The following is a 20,467-nucleotide window of genomic DNA, read 5'->3' as shown; positions in this document are numbered from 1 at the left end:
AAAAATCACACAGAAGAAGATCGTTAAGTCCAGACATCAATTGACGCTTTCAATTCTTAGAAAAGACGAGCTGCATTACGAGAGGACGAGACGCTCACATCGCAGGCTGTAAAAGCGCGTGGAGGGGGAGGGATCACGAAGAGTGGAGCCGAGGGTGAGAGGGAACCACTGCTCGGCTGGCGGCGCTGTACTGGGCTCCTTGGCCTTCGAATTCATCGTTTGTAGACACGCTCTCGCAGCAGGTGGAGGGAGATCTTTTAGTTGCAATGTAAAGCAATGGCCTTATTATGTGCACGTGTAAACAATTTTTTTATTTGTACCAAGAAGTGTCTTTACGGATGAGAGTTGGAAGTAAGACTCTATCACGAGACCTTACCCCAAATATACACACGCTTCACCAATTACTCTACCACACTGCTTGTTTGGGTAAGGTCTCCTGATCAAGTCTTACTTCCAGCTCTCATCCGTAAGGACATTGCTTGGTACTAAAAAAAAATATCGCATTACAAAAAAAAACAAAATAAATAGGCAACATGACCTGATTATTTACTGACAATAGATTAGAAATTTCCTTTTACCACAACCTGTCATCCATGGTTGGTTTCTTTACAACATTCTTCTGGAACAAAAATTTGAGCTGAATCACATGCAGCTAGAGAGAAGAGCCAAAAATATTGCAACTGAGAGGGGAGAAGGAAATCACATATAAGACAAGTAAAATATGCAATTTTTGCAAATCAGCCTATTGATAACTTTGCCTTTTTGTTGAGACCTTGTTCTCCAATCAAGTGTGATAAATGTTTTATTTTTACTTTTTTATATTTTTTGTGGGAGGGGAGAGGTTGGTTCGGTGGGACACCCAATCAAATTTTAGCGTTCAAATACTCTCTCTCTCTCTCTCTCTCTCTCTCTCTTCGTAATAGAAGATATATTACCAAAAAAATACTTTAAAAATAGCCACATGGCCACCATGTGATGTCCTAGCTTTCTCTCACTAATTACTCCTAGCCACAGGTGTAGCTCGGAGTACCCTCATCCAATATACAGCCGTGTCATTCTCCACCAAATGAGTTGACTGCAAGGAAGAGACTTGCCACAATAGTAGCCCTTGTGAGCTGTAATACCAACTTTTGCATCAAATATGAAGGCATTCCTAGTTAACCAGATATGCCACAAACCTGTCCACCTGAAAAAATGAAAGAAAATTGAATGTTCTGGGTTATCCGGCCCATTCGGAATCTTGCCAAAAATCCAGCCTTTAACCTTTACGAGTCTATCTGTCTCAACGGAATCCATATGCGAGAAAGGAAATCCCACACCTTCTTTGCCACCGGATATGAAATGAAAAGATGCAAGCATGTTTCCAAACATGTAGTACAAAACGCACAATTATCCCCCAATGGTAGGCCTCCAACTAGCATGCGCCATAGGGACACCTTCCCTTGATATGGAATCTTTGACCACCAGCCTTGTAAGATTACTTCCTTCCACTAGGTCCTACTTTTCCTGATGTTCCATACCCTATTAGCCTTCTCAGTGATCCAGCGCTTATCTTCCACCATCATATGGTACACTTGATTTGTTATACGTTGGACAATGTCCTAAGGATTTCAAAATGCCCAATCTAACCAAGGTTGCCAATACCTCCTTCCATGAGATCATCAAATGAGAAAGGAGAGGTGAAGCCACCACTCAAACCTATTGGGAACCATTCACTACATCCCACCATGAACCATCAATCCTGGACCATGCATAAGTGTGACCTTCTCTATGAGGACCTTAGCCATTACCACCCATGGCTCTTGAGATACACACATATCTTGTGATAAAGGCCATCTCCTAGCGACCATATATAATCTGATATCTAATAGGGTTGCCCCTCCACTCCTCTTCAGAGTAGTAACATGTTCCCAAGAAATCCACATCAGCCCTAGCTTATTTCTTGCTTTTTTCCATAATTGGTTGTTGTATCTGATGCAAAGCTTTACCCACCCATGGCAATAAAGGCAAGAAAAAAGATAGCATGCTAATCATAATGGATTGTGCCACTTTGAACCGAGCATGCATAGGCTAACCCTGAGATTTCCAATACACAAACTTATCATGTATCCTTGCAGAAATCCATGCCAACAAAGCATGTGAATCAACATCAACTCTAATCAGATAACCCAAGTGGTGTGTGATGCATCCCCTTTGTATGACCTGCCCATTCCATCCCAAACCAAGAAAATTGCTCTCGGTATAGCTTATCTGCATATTAATGTATAACCCTGAAGCAAGACCAAAAGTATCCCAAACAGCCATAGCCTTCTGAACATTATCTCTTTGAGCCTTAAGGAACATGAAAGAATCATCTACCAATGCCTAGCCGACCATTTGCTCTCCACCTGGAAGACTAAGCCCTACAACTTCACCACCATATGGGCTCAGCTACCCCACCATTAATCATAAGCCTAGCTGCTGCATGTTGGCTAATAGTATAACTCAAAGAAGACATGTGAGGGCCAAATCCCATAGCCTGCATAAGTTGTGAAATAAAAGGCCAACTAATGTGATCATAAGCCTTTTCAATATCCTATTGAATCATAACCATCTCTCTCTCTCTCTCTCTCTCTCTCTCTCTCTCCCCACACATACACACACACCCCCTATAGACTTCAAGTTCTAGAGTGCATAACCCAATCAATTAGAGATCTTTAAAAAGAAACTGATGACTAAAAAAACTAGCAAGCTTGTATCAATAAGATGAGGAAAAAGACATAAACAACTAATGCTACATGGCAACATGGGATTTATGGGACACTAGAGATGGCTACAAACAAGGTGAATATGGCAATTACAATGGCACTTTATGATAAGGTTATGGTAAATTTAGCAAAACGAACATAGAAAAAAACATCATTTTCTAAATAAAGACACATCACAGTTTCAAAAGGAGGCAACAACATTACTCACAGGGTATAGCTACATTACATCTTTCAACTCTAGAGACACAAATAAAGTCTCAAAGACACTATTATTGCCCGCTTCAGCCTCTCCTAAGACCACACTCAAAAGAGATTACCTTAGCAAGCTACAACCATCGTGTGGGGATCTTTCTAATGGCCAAGCTTGTAACCCTCAAGATCTCCAAGCTCCACATCTCCTTGGGTAGTAGTTTCAGTCACCGTCTCCCACTAGCATTGTCACACCATCATGTTGGACTATGGGTCCTCATCCCTCCTCTCACCTCACAACACTCATACAAGCTCACTAGCATGTATTAGAGAAGAAGATTAGAGAGAGGATTAGCACAAGAGCAAGACTAATGGGAGAGTTATATTGTATTATGAGAGAAACTGACTTATATACAAGGCCATAAGTGTTCACACACACTTAAACTATGGCTGGCCACATGCCCAAGGCTCAAAAATAGCCTATTTCATATACAATGCTTAATCTCATAGTCCTTATATGAAGTACATTCACTGGGAATCTATTCTAGCTTATTGCCACACGCTCTTGGAGTATTCCATCAGACCATTCTTGCACATCCCATCCAAGTTATAGATTTGGACATTGTTGCTTCATAGATTAATCCTACATGCTTTTGGTGTCTGCGTCTTTGCTATTTGATGTACAATTATAATGGCAACTCATGTTAACCGCCCCTTCCTGTTGTTGATCATGTCCTCATGTGACAGAGTGGAAGACTTTATTATGGGGAGATTTGAGAAGCTATTTTGTTAATGCTTATATTGCTGCATAAATGTTCAATGATTCATTGTTCCTCCAGAAGGAATGGGGAAGGCTAGTTAGTGCATGATGAAGTTAGTAAATATGATAGGGATTTCTATAAGTGATTGCTTTCTCTCTCTCTCTCTCTCTCTCTCTCTCTCTCTCTCTCTCTCTCTCTCTCTCTCTCTCTCTCTCTCTCTCTCTCTCTTGTCTTTTTTCTCCCCTTTTTTGGCAATCACATTGACTATTTCAAGTTAGCAGTGGATCTAAAGCTTATTAGCAATGGAGGAGAAGACTTGGGGGTCTAGAGGAACATTGACACAATTATCGAAATGAGAGGGTGAATCTCATATCCTCATTTGATACATCGAGGGTCTAGAGGAACATTGATACAATCATCAGAATGAGAGGGTGAATCCGAGTTCCTCGTTTGATACATTAAAGCAATGCAAATGTAGCTTCATAGTTGTTGCTTTCCCTATTGCTTCAGGACTTTGTCAAATGATCTAGAAGTGGACATGTCCTGTATTCTTCATCCCATGTGCTTTTTACTTTTTTTATGTATAAATCTATTATTGCTCTTACAAGTAGATATACAATGAGGTGCATTAAAGCAGGTGGAACCGACTCTTGAGATAGCTGCTACTATTGAAGTCAAAATCATAGGATAGGAAAGAATTCTTCTGACTTGAGAGGTTAATTGAAAAGTTCTTCACCTTCTTGAGAGAAGTGTGGATGCTATGGTGAAGATATTATTCATCGCTTTCATGAGTTTTATTTAGGGCCATGATTTTTTATTGATTTTTCACATCAATAAACTTATGGGTTTTCTTCTTTTGAGGTTATCTTGTGGTTCAAGTGATTTGTTGGAAAGGCTAGGTATGATTTTCATTTCTTTTTTGAAACAACTTTTTTGGACATGAAAAACTCGATATACTCACGGTCATGAGTTTTCACTGGTTTTTCATGTCGACTGAACTATTGCATTCCCTGCTTGTGAGGTGATTTTATGGTTCACCTAATCATTGAGAAGATCTAGGAATGGTTTGTTGTTGTTGGAACTAATTTTTTGGGCATGAAAAACTTGAGTTTTTCACAGCGTGAATTTAGCCCACTGGTTTTTCATGCTAATTAATTTTCTAAATTACATGCTTTTGAGTGGCCTTTATCATTTCCTTGACTTTTAAGAAGTATAAGCATGATTTATGATCCTTTTTGGGCATGGAAAACCTAAGATACTCATGGCATGGAAAACCTAAGATACACGCATAAACATTCTTACATGTTTTGTTCATCCTTGCCTTTCATGGGTGTGAATGGACTTTTTTTATGCCTACTAGTAAGCTTCAAGGACCTCTGGCAGTGACTCCCAAAGTGGTTTGGCAAATAGTTTGCATTGAGCCATTGAGAATTTTGCTCATCTCACCATGGGCTAGACTAATTGTTAAAGTTAAATCTTTGACTCGTATTCGTTAGATGTTGATATGCGAAGAACTAATGCATATTTTTTTTACTTAGAGTACTTTGGCTTCTCTATTTTGGCAGAGGGTTCTTGTGATTTGCTTCTTGTTGCTTTGGCCGCCCCAGCATTCAAGACATTGGTGTACTTTTTCTTGGCACATAAGTCAATTGGCGAGGTAACTCGCTTCTTATTGGCCTTGGGAATCTAGATGGTGGAATTACCATTAAAATATCCTTGAGTAATGAGTAGGCATGGAGACACCCATTTTTTACAGATCTTACGATGAGTAAATTGGTGCATTTTTTACGGATCTTGCGATGAGGAAATTGATGAGGTTTCCTAATTTATGTAAGGTAATGAGTTTTTTTGGATCTCTTTGGGATCCACACATCTTTATAATAATTTCTTGGGGACTCATAATTGAGGCTTTGAAAGAAGATTTTATCGTGCTCTTTTTGGGTTTTTGTTGTGCAGAAAATGTTGACGATTACTTTGCCTTCTAGGCTTCAAGATTTACGTGGTGAGTGTTACTATAAGCATTGCATCATTTGGCAAGGTAGGCAAATCGGGTTGCCACCCTCATAGTAGCCTTGAGCTACTAATAACTTCTTTTCCACCCACCTTTAATACTATGAAGATATCTTGACATTATCTTATGTGGTGGATATGCCTTCTTTTTTTGAAATGAAGATTTAGCATTTGCTTTATGTAGGATTGACAATTGGTTATTTGGGCACCATCAATGATGAGGCTTGGGTCTTCGGATAGGGTTTGCCACATGATGGTGAGGTCATTAGATGGATTTAGCTTTGCCAGATGCCATGATGATGACCTGCAAGAAAGAGGCCCACTCAATACATGGAGTAGACAACAAGGGTGTGGGTCACCATCCTAGATCTCATATGGGAGAAGCTCACCATGAAAGCTTGGGTGTGAGCACCAAGAATAAATAGATGTCTATAGAGTGAATTTGATCAAAAAGGTACAATGCATATGAGCCCTATGCCTAATATAGCCCATGGCCTCCCAAAAGTACACATGTAAATAACCCTAATCCCAAGTGCCTAGGCCCCATTCCCCATGTGCATGTGAAACCAAATCTATTGTATTACAAACCATCCCTTCCTACAATGATTTCGTCCTCGAAATCGAAGGGTGGTCGTGCACAAAACAAATACAAAGGCTATATACAATGAACCAAATACATGAACAAATGTCACCATCGCAAAGCACCAATACCAATACATGAATCTCATGACCCCCGGGGTCAAATGGAAAAGATAAATGACTCCTGTCAGTGATGAGGCTAGTCGGGCATCCTCTAGGGTCCAAAGGAAAAGATACGAATGTCACCCCAAAGGTAAAGTAATCCATACAACTGCATCTTCCTAGATAAAAGAGAAACCCAAGCCATGTAGACTCCAAAGCAATGGCCCTCGAACCACCTAGATTGAATGGAAAATGTGAAGAGCCAATGTCGATGATGCCGCTAGTCAACCCTCCTCAATCAAACGGATAGATATAGTGCACATCATGGATCTCCGATGATGTCGATGTAGTAGCTCCTAGGTCACAAGGAAAACTTGTAAGTCTATCATCATGATCATAATGTAAATCTGACATCCGTGGAGTCCACCAAATGTAACCATCACACTTGGTCGGAATGAAAAATGGTCCTGGTGCAAAAGTATCATCGTGTAGGCCAAGACAAAGGTGTGTCGCACGTGCATCTAAGTGTCGTGCAACATAATCATCCACCATACATCTCAAGTGGCATAGAATGCACCCAAAGATGAATACCCCAGCTCCAAAGATCATAGGATCATGTAGACACCCATGGGAGCCAAATGAACTCATCTCAAGGTCAACCTCATGTAGAAGAAAATGGAAACCCATGCCATTATCCCATGTAGCACCACTCGAAAAGTTGAAGGCATGATCCACCATATCAAGTATGTATGAGTATGATCTGACCCATGCATAATATCTCCATGTGCAAGACCCTAAATGTGTGTATGATCATCTAAGATATCAACATCATCATAGTAAAAAATGAACAGGTATACTCACATGAAAGATAAATGGTATCATCTCCTAAATCATCATCTATGACATCCCTAAGGCCTCCAAGGTTATCCTTATAAACATGGTCTATCTCCATCAATGATGCCCCAATGTGACCTAAATCCCATGATAAATCTATCTCCAATAGTATAGGATCCAAGAAGATCTCTAGATCAAATGCAAATCTCTCAAGATCTATGCCATATGATCTACTATAGATATGGTCATCATTTCTCAAATCCATGATAAATCTATCTCCAATAGTATAGGATCTAAGGAGATGTCTAGATCAAATGCAAATCTCTCAAGATCTATGCCATATGATCTACTATGGATATGATCATCATTTATCAAATCACTGACCATGTCATCCTCACAATCTCTAAAATCATCATCATGATCATCATCTATATCCATCAATGGAATCCATATATAACCTATATCCAAAGATAGGTCAATCTCTCTAATCACTGGATCTAGGAAAATATCCAAATCAAATACAAAGCTCTCTAAATCCATATGCACAATCCTACCTCTCCTACAAGGTCTAATATGAGAAAAATCATCACTACTCTCATGCACTATCCTTGACTACTCAAATACATGAACTGTATCCACATGAACCTTGCCAGGAATGCTATGAATAACAGAAGTAGTGGTCGTATCAATGATATCTCCACAAATAGAAATCCTAAAAGAATAGCCTAATGCATCTAACACTAGTAACTCATGCCTATGCTTATAGGTGTCTCTATGACTCGTATGTAGAGTATCACTATCCTCCAGTGTGCTAATGGATACACTCATCCCAAATGTAGAGTATCACTCAGGCCTATACTTATAGGTGTCTCTGTGACTCGTATGTAGAGTATCACTATCCTCCAATGTGCTAATGGATACACCCATCCCAAATGCACTAATGGATGCGTCAGTAATCAAATGCACATAATCCTCTAAAATGTCACCATGATCAACTAGAATATCCTCATGATCCGCAGGAAAGATGATAGGCATAGAAGTGTCAATGCTCGGTATGCTCGCTGTCATCTCTACCCTCGAGATCATGCCCACATTATCTAACTCACACACATCACTCTCGCTATCACTATCACTATCACTATCACTATCACTATCAATATCACTATCACATGCATCATCATCATGTGCATATGTCAGTGGCATCGTGTGCACGTGTATCACTATCATTATGTGTGTGTGTGTGATACATCAATATCATCATGTGTGTGTGTGTGATACATCAATATCATTTTGTGTGTGTGTGTGTGTGTGGTACATCAATATCATCATGTGTGTGTATGTACAATATCATCATCATCCCCATCATAATACAATGAATGAGTCGGTCTAAGTAAATGAGAATCGATGAGATGATGGCTAGTCGATTTTGTGGGTGAGCCGTAGAAGCTATCAAGGCCCATGAGAACACCACTCTGATAGTAGTGACAAAAGTGGAAGTGTGCTTAGTACATGTCCTCCAAGGATCCAATCTTGTCATACCGTAACTCACAAAATGTATTCCATGAATGATTATTACGATCATCATCACACCCATATAATCATCTATAGTCGTAGCATGAACATCATCATCATCCTCGACGGAATGATATGGATTAAACCCATACTTTCACGTATACCACTCCTCCCAGAAGTTTTAGTATGTGCAAAGAGTCGCAAATTAATCAATGAAATCCAAGTAGGCCACATAGCTCCTCGTCATCCCATACAAAGGAATGGAGAGACGCACACATGTTGTTAAAACCCTAAATCTCTGTAGCTAATCACCATGCATAAACATGCATAAACTAAGCATATACTCATCCACCCGACCACCCTCGAGGCCTAAGGGTGCACATATAAATACAACGAAGTACCACATACCTTACCTTGGTGTCCCATACCACCAAGAGATATGACTTCACTCCAGCAGCACATAGCTCTAGCATGAAATGACAAGAGAGTAGATACAATGCTCTACACAAGAGAACATCCCTTGAGAGTGCCCCATGCCCCTATTATATAGCAGGCCCCTCAAGTGACTCTTGACTCTCCATTTCCATGTGTGACCCTTGGTTGCCTAACCCTAACCTCAACCCAAGGTTACACCTAACCCTTTCCCCACTAGAGCATGTTCCCATGCTCACATGCCTAGGGTGGGTTAGCCTCCTAGTATATTCACATTAATGTGCACATAACATAATTCTCCTCTCTCAAAACATTGCACTCTTGCAATGAAAAGAAGGAAAATTGCGTTGAACATTCTCAACTGACTCCCAAGTTGAATCCTCAATTTGCCTGTCTTTCCACGTAATTTTAACCTCAGGGATTAAGCGACTATAAACATGAACGGACTATAACTAGTAGTCGTATGCTTAGAACTGTTATAGGTAAATTCCATCATTAAAAGATATTTTTCCCAACTTGATGGTTTTCCAGAGACATGCACGAAGCATATCCTCTACAATCTGATTCACACGCTCTGTGTGCCCATTAGACTGCGGGTGATCAGAGGAACTTATACTCAAAGTAGTTTTCGTTTTCTTGAAAACTTCTTGCCAAAATTGAGCCGTGAACTTAGAGTCTCGATTGCTCACAATATCAGAAGGTAGACCATACAATTTAAACAATTGCTCAACAAATTGGTAAGCCAATTTTGAAGCTTTAACTATTGTCTTTGTGGGTAAAAACCTAACCATCTTTGTCAATCTATATACGACTACCCAAATGGCATCATGATCCCTGCTGGTACATGGAAGTCCCATAATGAAATCCATTAAAATACTTTCCCACTTTCGAGATGGAATAACCCAGTATATTTAAGGCACTATGCCTTATTAATCTGACACTGATGACACTTGACCACATAATTCTGAACAAAATCCTTCATTTTTTGCCAATAAAAAGTCCTTCCAACCAAAGCCAAGATACGTTGTATGCTCGGATGTCCTGTCAATACGGTGCATCATCATGACACTCAAATAGGATCCTCCGTTTAATTTTCGGCATATCTGACACGCAAACCTTGTCATTTCGGAATAAAAGACCATTCCGAATAAAAAATTAGTTGGCTTTTCCTTCATTCACTAGGTTTTGATCTACCTTAGAGTTGGACCATGATTTTGCCAAATTCTAATATTTTTCAAAGAAAATTCCATAATACTGTATTTTCCCTTGAGTGAATCGTACAAGTTAGAAGTAATTTCTGTGAAGCTAAGTTCATTAACTTCACCAATTCAACTCAATGCACCAGCAATGCTATTCAAGCTACCTTTTCTATATTTAATCATGAAATCAAAGTCTTGCATCAATTCAGCCCATCTGGCCTTTCTACCTTTCAAGTCTAGTTGATCACAAATGAACTGCAAAGACTGATGATATGTTAAGACCATAAACTGAGACCCATAGAGATATTGTCTCCATGCCTTTAAAGCATAAATGATTGCATACAACTCTTTCTCCTGAACTGGGTACCTAGTATGTGCATCGTTGAGTTTCTTACTCTCAAAGGCCATAGGCTTCCCATCCTAGAACAAAGCTGTGCCTACGGCAAAATTACTATCATCAGTCTCAACAATTTAAGGCATACTAGGATATGGTAAGTCTAACATAGGAGTATCTCAAAATTTATATTTCAAAGTATCAAAGGTTTCCTGTAGCTTCTCATTCCACTTAATCGGAGAATTAGACTTCTTATTTTTACCCTGAAGAAGGTTGGGAAAAGGCACTTTCAACTTTGAATAATCCTTGACTGATTTTCAAAGAAATACCACGAAACCTAAGAAAGATCTTAACTGCTTGATCGTATGCGAAACTAGCCATTCCAAAACCTTTTGGATCCGATCCAAATCTATACTTAAGCCATCTCGAGAGATCTTATGACCTTAGTATAACAATTCCTTCTTGAAGAAATCACAATTAAATAATTTACAATACAGTTTCTCCTTCCTGAGCCTTCCTAGAACCTGTTTAAGATGAGCCTCATGCTCAGCTAAAGTTTTACTGTATTTCTTAACCAGGAGAACTAGTGCACCCCAAGGAGACTTACTTGGTCTAATTTGACCCATCCTCAAGTATTCAGCTAATTGCTTTGCTACCTCGTCTTCCTCAGTCTCAGTCTGGCTAAGCCGATATGGAGGAATACTAACAGGTTTTATACCCGACACTAGCTAAATTTTATGGTCCACCTCTCATTTAGGAGGTAATCCGTGAGGTAACTCATCAAGAAATACACCCTGAAATTCACTCTTAATGAAATTTAACACTTTACTTTCCCAAACATCCAAAGAAACAATGTTTACATCAAAATGACCACATGAAGATATTGGATCCATAATTGGAAAAGTTCATAGTTAAAAAGATTTTCCATTAACTCAAGCTCATTAATAAAAGTTTCCATGGGTACAACAATGTTTCCCTTAAAAGTAACAAGGTTTCCATTGTAATGGAAAGACATCAAATGTTTGACCCAAATAACAAAAAAATCCTTATTTTTTCGATGAAACCATTCCATCCCTAAAATGATGTCTATATGACCCAAGCTCATGACATGAAAATCAAGTCTATCTGAGTACAACTGGATGTCTAACGGTAGTTTTGGCACCTTTTTGTCCCAAAATTGGACTTGTCCTCCAGTCATCCTGACCTTGTACATGTGATCATTCTATGTGGTTTCCAGCTTCATCCTTTGTACCACAATGTTGTCAATAAAATTGTGAGTACTACCAGGATCAAACAAAATATGAACCTAATGTCCATTTATTAATCCATAAACACAAAATAATTCGTTTGGACCAAAAACGTCTTTACTGAAAGTACAATCTGAACATCGGCTTCCTCTCAAGATGCATAATATTGACTTCAAAAAAAAATTACCTTGAAGTTTTGTAATGTGCACAGATTTCTTTGGTATAAACTTCTTCGGTGCCACCTTTTGTCAAGGCGCTGAAGGTGCTGTAGCTCCATTCAAAGGACATAATTTCTTCGTGTGTCCCTTTTCCTTGCATTTGAAACATGTGATATTATTCTTGCTCACAAATTTATGCTTCTTGCTGGTGTTGTCAGAATTTTTTGGTTTTGGTGTGAAACCAACTTTCTTTTTTGTCCACTATTTGAAAAAGTGAACGTGGATGGTTTTGATGGTTTTGAAGTGTTAGCGCGCTGACCATGGTCTTATAAAAAACCTGAGCTGCCTGAATAGCATCCTCAACTGTTTTGACCTTGCATTTTTTTAAACCTCGTACTAATAGTCACCATCTAGACCATTAATGAAAATTCCACAAAAGGTATGATCATCAGACTTGGCTTTGCTAGCCAATTGTCTAAACTTTTGCATATAATTGTCAAAAGACTGATTTACCATGCTTTTTTTAACAAGCTTGGCAATTATTTCGAGTTCATCGTCTAGTTAGACAAACTCTTTTTTGAAAGCTTCCTCGAAACTTTGCCAAGTGGTAGGAATGGAATCTTCTTTGAGATCCTTCCACCAAGTTAATGCCTTTCCTTTCAATAATCCCTGCGCCATCTGCAGCTTTTGCGCATCAAAAAATCGATGAAAAGCAAAGTTTGTAGTCCACCTATTGAGCCAGATGTCTACACATTCCTAAGTCTTCTCCTTTTTCTCACCGCCGTACACCTTTGGTGTACACGACGAAGCAATTTCTTTGGTAGGATCAGGAGGTGCCACCAAAAGAGCTTTTTGCAAAGTTAAGATCTGCATCTTTAGTGACTTCATCTTATCATGGCATTTGGAAATAGTTGCCTCTAGACGCTCTGTCACTTCCAAAAATTCACTCTTTCCAACAGCCTTCTCTTCTTTAACTTGGAATTTGAAATCTTCCCTACCTGAGTTAGGATGATCACTCATCTCATTAACATTATCATTGACCGAGAAGTCAATATGAGCCATGGTAATAAGGTTCTTCAAAAAATCACGATTCACTCAAACCAACTTCACTTGCCCACTCTTGACCAAAACGATATAGCAAATCAATTCGCTAGAACTGACTTCACATAAGAAAAAATGGTTTAATTAGCATTTGGTGGCTAAACAATGATAAAAAATCATGAAAACACCGTCTAGAATTAATCCAAACGAAAATAACTACGAATACGAGGCACACTCGTATTAATTATATGCGAATAACCTGCATCTATCTAATGTTAACACATAAAAAACGTACTTCAATACTAAATAACTCCCGAAAATATTAAATTCTCGAGAAAAAAATTATCATGATTTTTTTTCTAATTTTTTCTATTTTTTTAGGGCCTAAAAATTTACTAATTTTAAAATCCACCAAATTCTATCTTATGGCAATCCAAGTCTAAAATTTTCTAGAAATTGTTAGCAATAAAATTTATTAAAATACAATTGATATTTCAAAAATACCAATTTATAGGATTTCTAAAATATTTTCTAGAATTTTCCTAAGTCTGGTAATTATTATTTAAAAAAAATTCCCTCAAGAATCCCATCAATCACCAAAATTTTCAATTTCTCCCGATAATTCTCAAATCCAATCAAAATCTCTAAATTTAATGGAATTACTAATTTTTTTGACAAAAAATAGATTTTTTAAGGAATTCGAACAGTCATGCACCCGAATGGACACGCCACATGCCGATCGACAAACTCGGATATTCCAAAAACTGGAAATAACCTTTGTCTAATTTTCATGAGTCTCTTTAGCTAATCACTATGCATAAACGAGGCATATACTCATCCACCCGACTATCCTCGAGTCAAAGGGTGCACACATAAATATAATGAAGTACCACATACCTTACCTTAGTGTCCCAAACTCAGCATAGATTCAATGCACATACCTTGGAAGGGCAATCTCGATTTCCAAATACTTCACATCGCTGCTCAAACATTTGCATGAATTAAATAGGATCAATAGATCCATCGTATTTACCCATGAGCTTGGAAATTTACATGGACAGGAATCTAGATGATTCCTTTGGGTCATAAAGCATTAGGTAATCCGTGTGAAAAGCCCCTTCCTAAATTGTTCAACATAGCTAGAGTTTGGGCATCTAGGGGTTACAAGGCTGGTGGGTTACCAACTTTGAGCATTTGCAATAAAGTAGGACCAGTTGTTGTATTGTATAAGACCAGTCATCACCGTGGGAATTGCCATCACTAAGGGTTTAAAACCTAATGGTACAAGATTAGTCCAATACGTGATAGATGTGATCAGGGGTTGTTCCTAAGACATGGGCCTCAAGGGCATGCAAGAAAGGGGCTACTCAAGGCATGGAGTAGGCATGGATGTAGGTCACCACCCTAAGGTAATACGTTAAGGCATGGAGTAGGCATAGGTGTAGGTAATCTTTAGAGTTGTGAAATTTACCTTAATTGTAGATTCAAAAATTTACCTTGTAAAGTGGATCAGGGTTCTAAAAATAGTGATTTATACAAATTCAAAAATGATTAACATAAGTTTCATTACTAATCTTGTCAAAACAAGAAATTATAAAATCTGAAAATTGTGTAAAAATCAATTCCGAAAATTTTTAACATTCATCCTGATCAAGATAATACATTTCAAAAAATTCAATTAACAATAATCCAAACATGATTAATCTCCTAATCTAAGCATTAACATCTAAGCCTAGAGCTCTAATACCAATGTAAGAAAGAGGCCCGCTCATTACATGGAGTAGACAACAAGGGTGTGGTTCATCATCCTACATCTCATATGGGAGAAGCTCACCATGAAAGCTTGGGCATGAGCACCAAGAAGACATAGATACCTATAGAGTGAATTTGATTAAAAAGGTACAATGCCTATGAGCCCACCAATGCATAATATAGCCCATGGCTCCCCAAAAGCACACATGTAAATGACCCTAAGCCCAAGTGCTTAGGCCCCATTCCCCATGTGCATGTGTAACCAAATCTACTTCGTTACATGACCTTTGGTGTTATCATCATGAATGCCTTAGGATTGTTTTCAGGAGGGGCTGTTAATGAACAAACTTTTTGTGATGGAAACCGTTGACTCCTTTGGAAAGGTTGGTCAAAGAGAGGCCTCTCATAGTAGAGGCATTTCATCATAGGGTAGTGTCAATATAGAGGGTAGGTCTTTATTATCAATGGCAGCAGTCTTGCTGGAGATGCTATTTACTCGAGCAAAGGGTTTATTAATATTCAAGGTTGTGGAGGGTTACCCTTTCTAGAGTAAGGTTCAAATCGGTCCTCACATTGCGAGCCCAAGGTTTTCATGTGTAAGATTTCCAAATACTTCACATCGTTGCTCAAACATTTGCATGAATTAAATAGGATCAATAGATCCATCCATGAGCTTGGAAATCTACATGGAGATAAATCTCGATGATTCCTTTGGGTCATGTGCCGTTAGTGGGTTAAAGCATCCTGTAATCCGTGTGAAAATCCCCTTCCTAAATTGTTCAACATAGCTAGAGTTTTGCCATCTAGGGGTTACGAGGTTGGTCGGTTACCAACTTTGAGCATTTGCAATAAAGTAGGACCAGTGGTTGTATTGTATAAGACTAGTCATCACCGTGGAAAACCCTTTTGGTACCAGATTAGTCCAATATGTGATAGATGTGATCAGGGGTTGTTATTAAGACATGGGCCTCAAGGGCATGCAAGAAAGAAGCTACTCAATGCATGGAGTAGGCATGGATGTAGGTCACCATCCTAAGATAATACAAGATTAGTCCAATACGTGATAGATGTGATCAGGGGTAGTTCTAAGACATGGGCCTCAAGGGCATGCAAGAAAGGGGGTACTGAAGGCATGGAGAATGCATGGAGTAGGCATGGATGTAGGTCACCATCCTAAGGTAATACGTTAAGGCATGGAGTAGGCATAGGTGTAGGTAATCTTTAGAGTTGTGAAATTTACCTTAATTGTAGATTCAAAATTTTACCTTGTAAAGTGGATTAGGGTTCTAAAAATAGTGATTAATACAAATTCAAAAATGATTAACATAAGTTTCATTACGAATCTTGTCAAAACAAGAAATTATCAAATCTTAAAATTGTGTAAAAATCAATTCTAAAAATTATTAACACTAATCCTGATGAAGATAATACATTTCAAAAAATTGAGTTAACAATAATCCGAAAATGATTAATTTCCTAATCAAAGCATTAAGATCTAAGCCTAGAGCTCTAATACTAATGTAAGAAAGAGGCCCACTCATTACATGGAGTAGACAACAAGGGTGTGGTTCATCATCCTACATCTCATATGGGAGAAGATCACAATGAAAGCTTGGGCATGAGCACCAAGAGGACATAGATGTCTATAAAGTGAATTTGATTAAAAAGGTACAATGCCTAATATAGCCCATGGCTCCCCAAAAGTACACATGTAAATGACCCTAATCCCAAGTGCTTAGGCCCCATTCCCCATGTGCATGTGTAACCAAATCTACTTCGTTACATGACCTTTGGTGTTGTCATCATGGATGCCTTAGGATTGTTTTCACGAGGGGCTGTTAATGAATGAAGTTTTTGTGATGGAAACCGTTGACTCCTTTGGAAAGTCTAGTCAAAGAGGGGCTCTCATAGTAGAGGCATTTCATCATAGGGTAATGTCAATATAGAGGGTAGGTCTTTATTATCAATGGTAGCAGTCTTGGTGGAGATGCCATTTACTCGAGCAAAGGGTTTATTAATATTGAAGGTTGTGGAGGGTTACCCCTTCTAGAGTAAGGTTCAATTTGGTCCTCACATAGTGAGCCCAAGGTTTTCATGTGTAAGATGGAGTCTCATATAGTTTTCTCAAGTCTCTACTCTATCCTATAGAGTTCTATTATAGCACTCCACTTTAGGGCCTTTGTCTCGAGAATACATAGAGAAAGGCAATCTTTAGAGTTGTGAAATTTACGATGAACCATCTACTACTGGCCTTGCCCACTAAGCATAGATTCAATGCACATACCTTGGAAGGGCAATCCCGATTTCCAAATACTTCACATCGTTGCTCAAACATTTGCATGAATTAAATAGGATCAATAGATCCATCGTATTTACCCATGAGCTTGGAAATTTACATGGACACGAATCTAGATGATTCCTTTGGGTCATGTGCCGTTAGTGGTTAAAGCATCATGTAATTTGTTTGAAAATCCCCTTCCTAAATTGTTTAACATAGCTAGAGTTTGGGCATCTAGGGATTACGAGGCTAGTGGGTTACCAACTTTGAGCATTTGCAATAAAGTAGGACCAGTTGTTGTATTGTATAAGACCAGTCAATCACCGTGGGAATTGCCATCACTAAGGGTTTAAAACCTACTGGTACAAGATTAGTCCAATACGTGATAGATGTGATCAGGGGTTATTCTTAAGACATGGGCCTCAAGGGCATACAAGAAAGGGGCATGGATGTAGGTCACCATCCTAAGGTAATACGAGGGTTACCCTTTCTAGAGTAAGGTTCAATTTGGTCCTCACATTGTGAGCCCAAGGTTTTCATGTGTGAGATGGAGTCTTATATAGTTTGCTCAAGTCTCTACTCTATCCTATAGAGTTCTATTATAGCACTCCACTTTAGGGCCTTTGTCTCGAGAATACATAGAGAAAGGCAATCTTTTGAGTTGTGAAATTTATGATGAACCATCTACTACTGGTGGCCTTGCCCAGTAAGCATAGATTCAATGCACATACCTTGTAAGGGCAATCCCGATTTCCAAATACTTCACATCATTGCTCAAACATTTGCATGAATTAAATAGGATCAATAGATCCATCGTATTTACCCCACGAGCTTGGAAATTTACATGGACACAAATCTAGATGATTCCTTTGGGTCATGTGCCGTTAGTGGTTAAAGCATCATGTAATTCGTTTGAAAATCCATTTCCTAAATTGTTTAACATAGCTAGAGTTTGGGCATCTAGGGGTCACGAGGCTGGTGGGTTACCAACTTTGAGCATTTGCAATAAAGTAGGACCAGTTATTGTATTGTATAAGACCAGTCAATCACCGTGGGAGAATTGCCATCAGTAAGGGTTTAAAACCTAGTGGTACAAGATTAGTCCAATACGTGATAGATGTGATCAGGGGTTGTTCTTAAGACATGGGCCTCAAGGGCATGCAAGAAAGGGGCTACTCAAGGCATGGAGTAGGCATGGATGTAGGTCACCATCCTAAGGTAATACGTTAAGGCATGTAGTAGGCATAGATGTAGGTAATCTTTAGAGTTGTGAAATTTACCTTAATTATAGATTCAAAAATTTACCTTATAAAGTGGATTAGGGTTCTAAAAATAGTGATTAATACAAATTCAAAAATGATTAACATAAGTTTCATTACTAATCTTGTCAAAACAAGAAATTATCAAATCTTAAAATTGTGTAAAAATCAATTCTGAAAATTATTAACACTAATCCTGATCAAGATAATACATTTCAAAAAATTGAGTTAACAATAATCTAAAAATGATTAATCTCCTAATCAAAGCATTAAGATCTAAGCCTAGAGCTCTAATACCAATGTAAGAAAGAGGCCCACTCATTACATGGAGTACACAACAGGGGTGTGGTTCATCATCTTACATCTCATATGGGAGAAGCTCATCATGAAAGCTTGGGCATGAGCACCAAGAAGACATAGATGTCTATAAAGTGAATTTGATTAAAAAGGTACAATGCCTATGAGCCCAATGCCTAATATAGCCCATGGCTCCCCAAAATTACACATGTAAATGACCCTAAGCCCAAGTGCTTAGGCCCCATTCCCCATGTGCATGTGCAACCAAATCTACTTCGTTACATGACCTTTGGTGTTGTCATCATGGATGCCTTAGGATTGTTTTTAGGAGGGGCTGTTAATGAACGAAGTTTTTGTGATGGAAACCGTTGACTCCTTTGGAAAGGCTGGTCAAAGAGGGGCTCTCATAGTAGAGGCATTTCATCATAGGGTAATGTCAATATAGAGGGTAGGTCTTTATTATCAATGGTAGCAGTCTTGGTGGAGATGCCATTTACTCGAGCAAAGGGTTTATTAATATTGAAGGTTGTGGTGGAGGGTTACCCTTTCTAGATTAAGGTTCAATTTGGTCCTCACATTGTGAGCCCAAGGTTTTCATGTGTAAGATGGAGTCTCATATAGTTTTCTCAAGTCTCTACTCTATCCTATAGAGTTCTATTATAGCACTCCACTTTAGGGCCTTTGTCTCGCGAATACATAGAGAAAGGCAATCTTTAGAGTTGTGAAATTTATGATGAACCATCTACTGCTAGCCTTGCCCACTAAGCATAGATTCAATGCACATACCTTGGAAGGGCAATCCCGATTTCCAAATACTTCACATCGCCGCTCAAACATTTGCATGAATTAAATAGGATCAATAGATCCATCGTATTTACCCATGAGCTTGGAACATGGACACGAATCTAGATGATTCCTTTGGGTCATGTGCCGTTAATGGTTAAAGCATCATGTAATTCCTGTAAAAAGCCCCTTCCTAAATTGTTCAACATAGCTAGAGTTTGGGCATCTTACGAGGCTGGTGGGTTACCAACTTTGAGAATTTGCAATAAAGTAGGACTTGTTGTTGTATTGTATAAGACCAGTCAATCATCGTGGGAATTGCCATCACTAAGGGTTTAAAACCTAGTGGTACAAGATTAGTCCAATACGTGATAGATGTGATGAGGGGTTGTGGAGGGTTACCCCTTCTAGAGTAAGGTTCAATTTGGTCCTCACATTGTGAGCCCAAGGTTTTCATGTGTAAGATGGAGTTTTATATAGTTTTCTCAAGTCTCTACTCTATCCTATAGAGTTCTATTATAGCACTCCACTTTAGGGCCTTTGTCTCTCGAGAATACATAGAGAAAGGCAATCTTCAGAGTTGTGAAATTTATGATGAACCATCTACTACTGGCCTTGCCCACTAAGCATAGATTCAATGCACATACCTTGGAAGGGCAATCCCGATTTCCAAATACTTCACATCGTTGCTCAAACATTTGCATGAATTAAATAGGATCAATAGATCCATCGTATTTACCCATGAGCTTGGAAATTTACATGGACACGAATCTAGATGATTCCTTTGGGTCATGTGCCGTTAGTGGTTAAAGCATCATGTAATTTGTTTGAAAATCCCCTTCCTAAATTGTTTAACATAGCTAGAGTTTGGGCATCTAGGGGTTATGAGGCTAGTGGGTTACCAACTTTGAGCATTTGCAATAAAGTAGGACTAGTTGTTGTATTGTTTAAGA

General features: G+C 38.7%; 1 protein-coding gene across 2 annotated transcripts in view; it reads right to left on the bottom strand.

Moving 5' to 3' along the window:
* Nucleotides 1–292, bottom strand: part of LOC147637371 (uncharacterized) — a 60,140-nt gene extending 59,848 nt beyond the window's left edge. Inside the window, exon 1 of one of the 2 annotated variants that reach the window (XR_015266029.1) lies at nucleotides 99–290. Coding sequence is in view for 1 of the 2 variants with exons in the window: in XM_086799158.1 (XP_086655284.1) it covers nucleotides 99–216 (118 nt within the window). In the remaining variant the exon portion in view is untranslated. Of the gene's footprint in view, nucleotides 1–98 lie in introns of both variants that reach the window. The other variant, XM_086799158.1, reaches the window with a different exon arrangement.
* Between the last annotated feature and the right edge of the window lie 20,175 nt (nucleotides 293–20,467).

Source organism: Cibotium barometz, chromosome 6 (genome assembly GCF_041138505.1).
Source record: "Cibotium barometz isolate CiBa-2024 chromosome 6, ASM4113850v1, whole genome shotgun sequence".
NCBI classification, from domain to species: domain Eukaryota; kingdom Viridiplantae; phylum Streptophyta; class Polypodiopsida; order Cyatheales; family Cibotiaceae; genus Cibotium; species Cibotium barometz.
The sequence above is the reverse complement of the archived record's forward strand: the minus strand, read 5'-3'. Positions and strand labels throughout refer to the sequence as shown.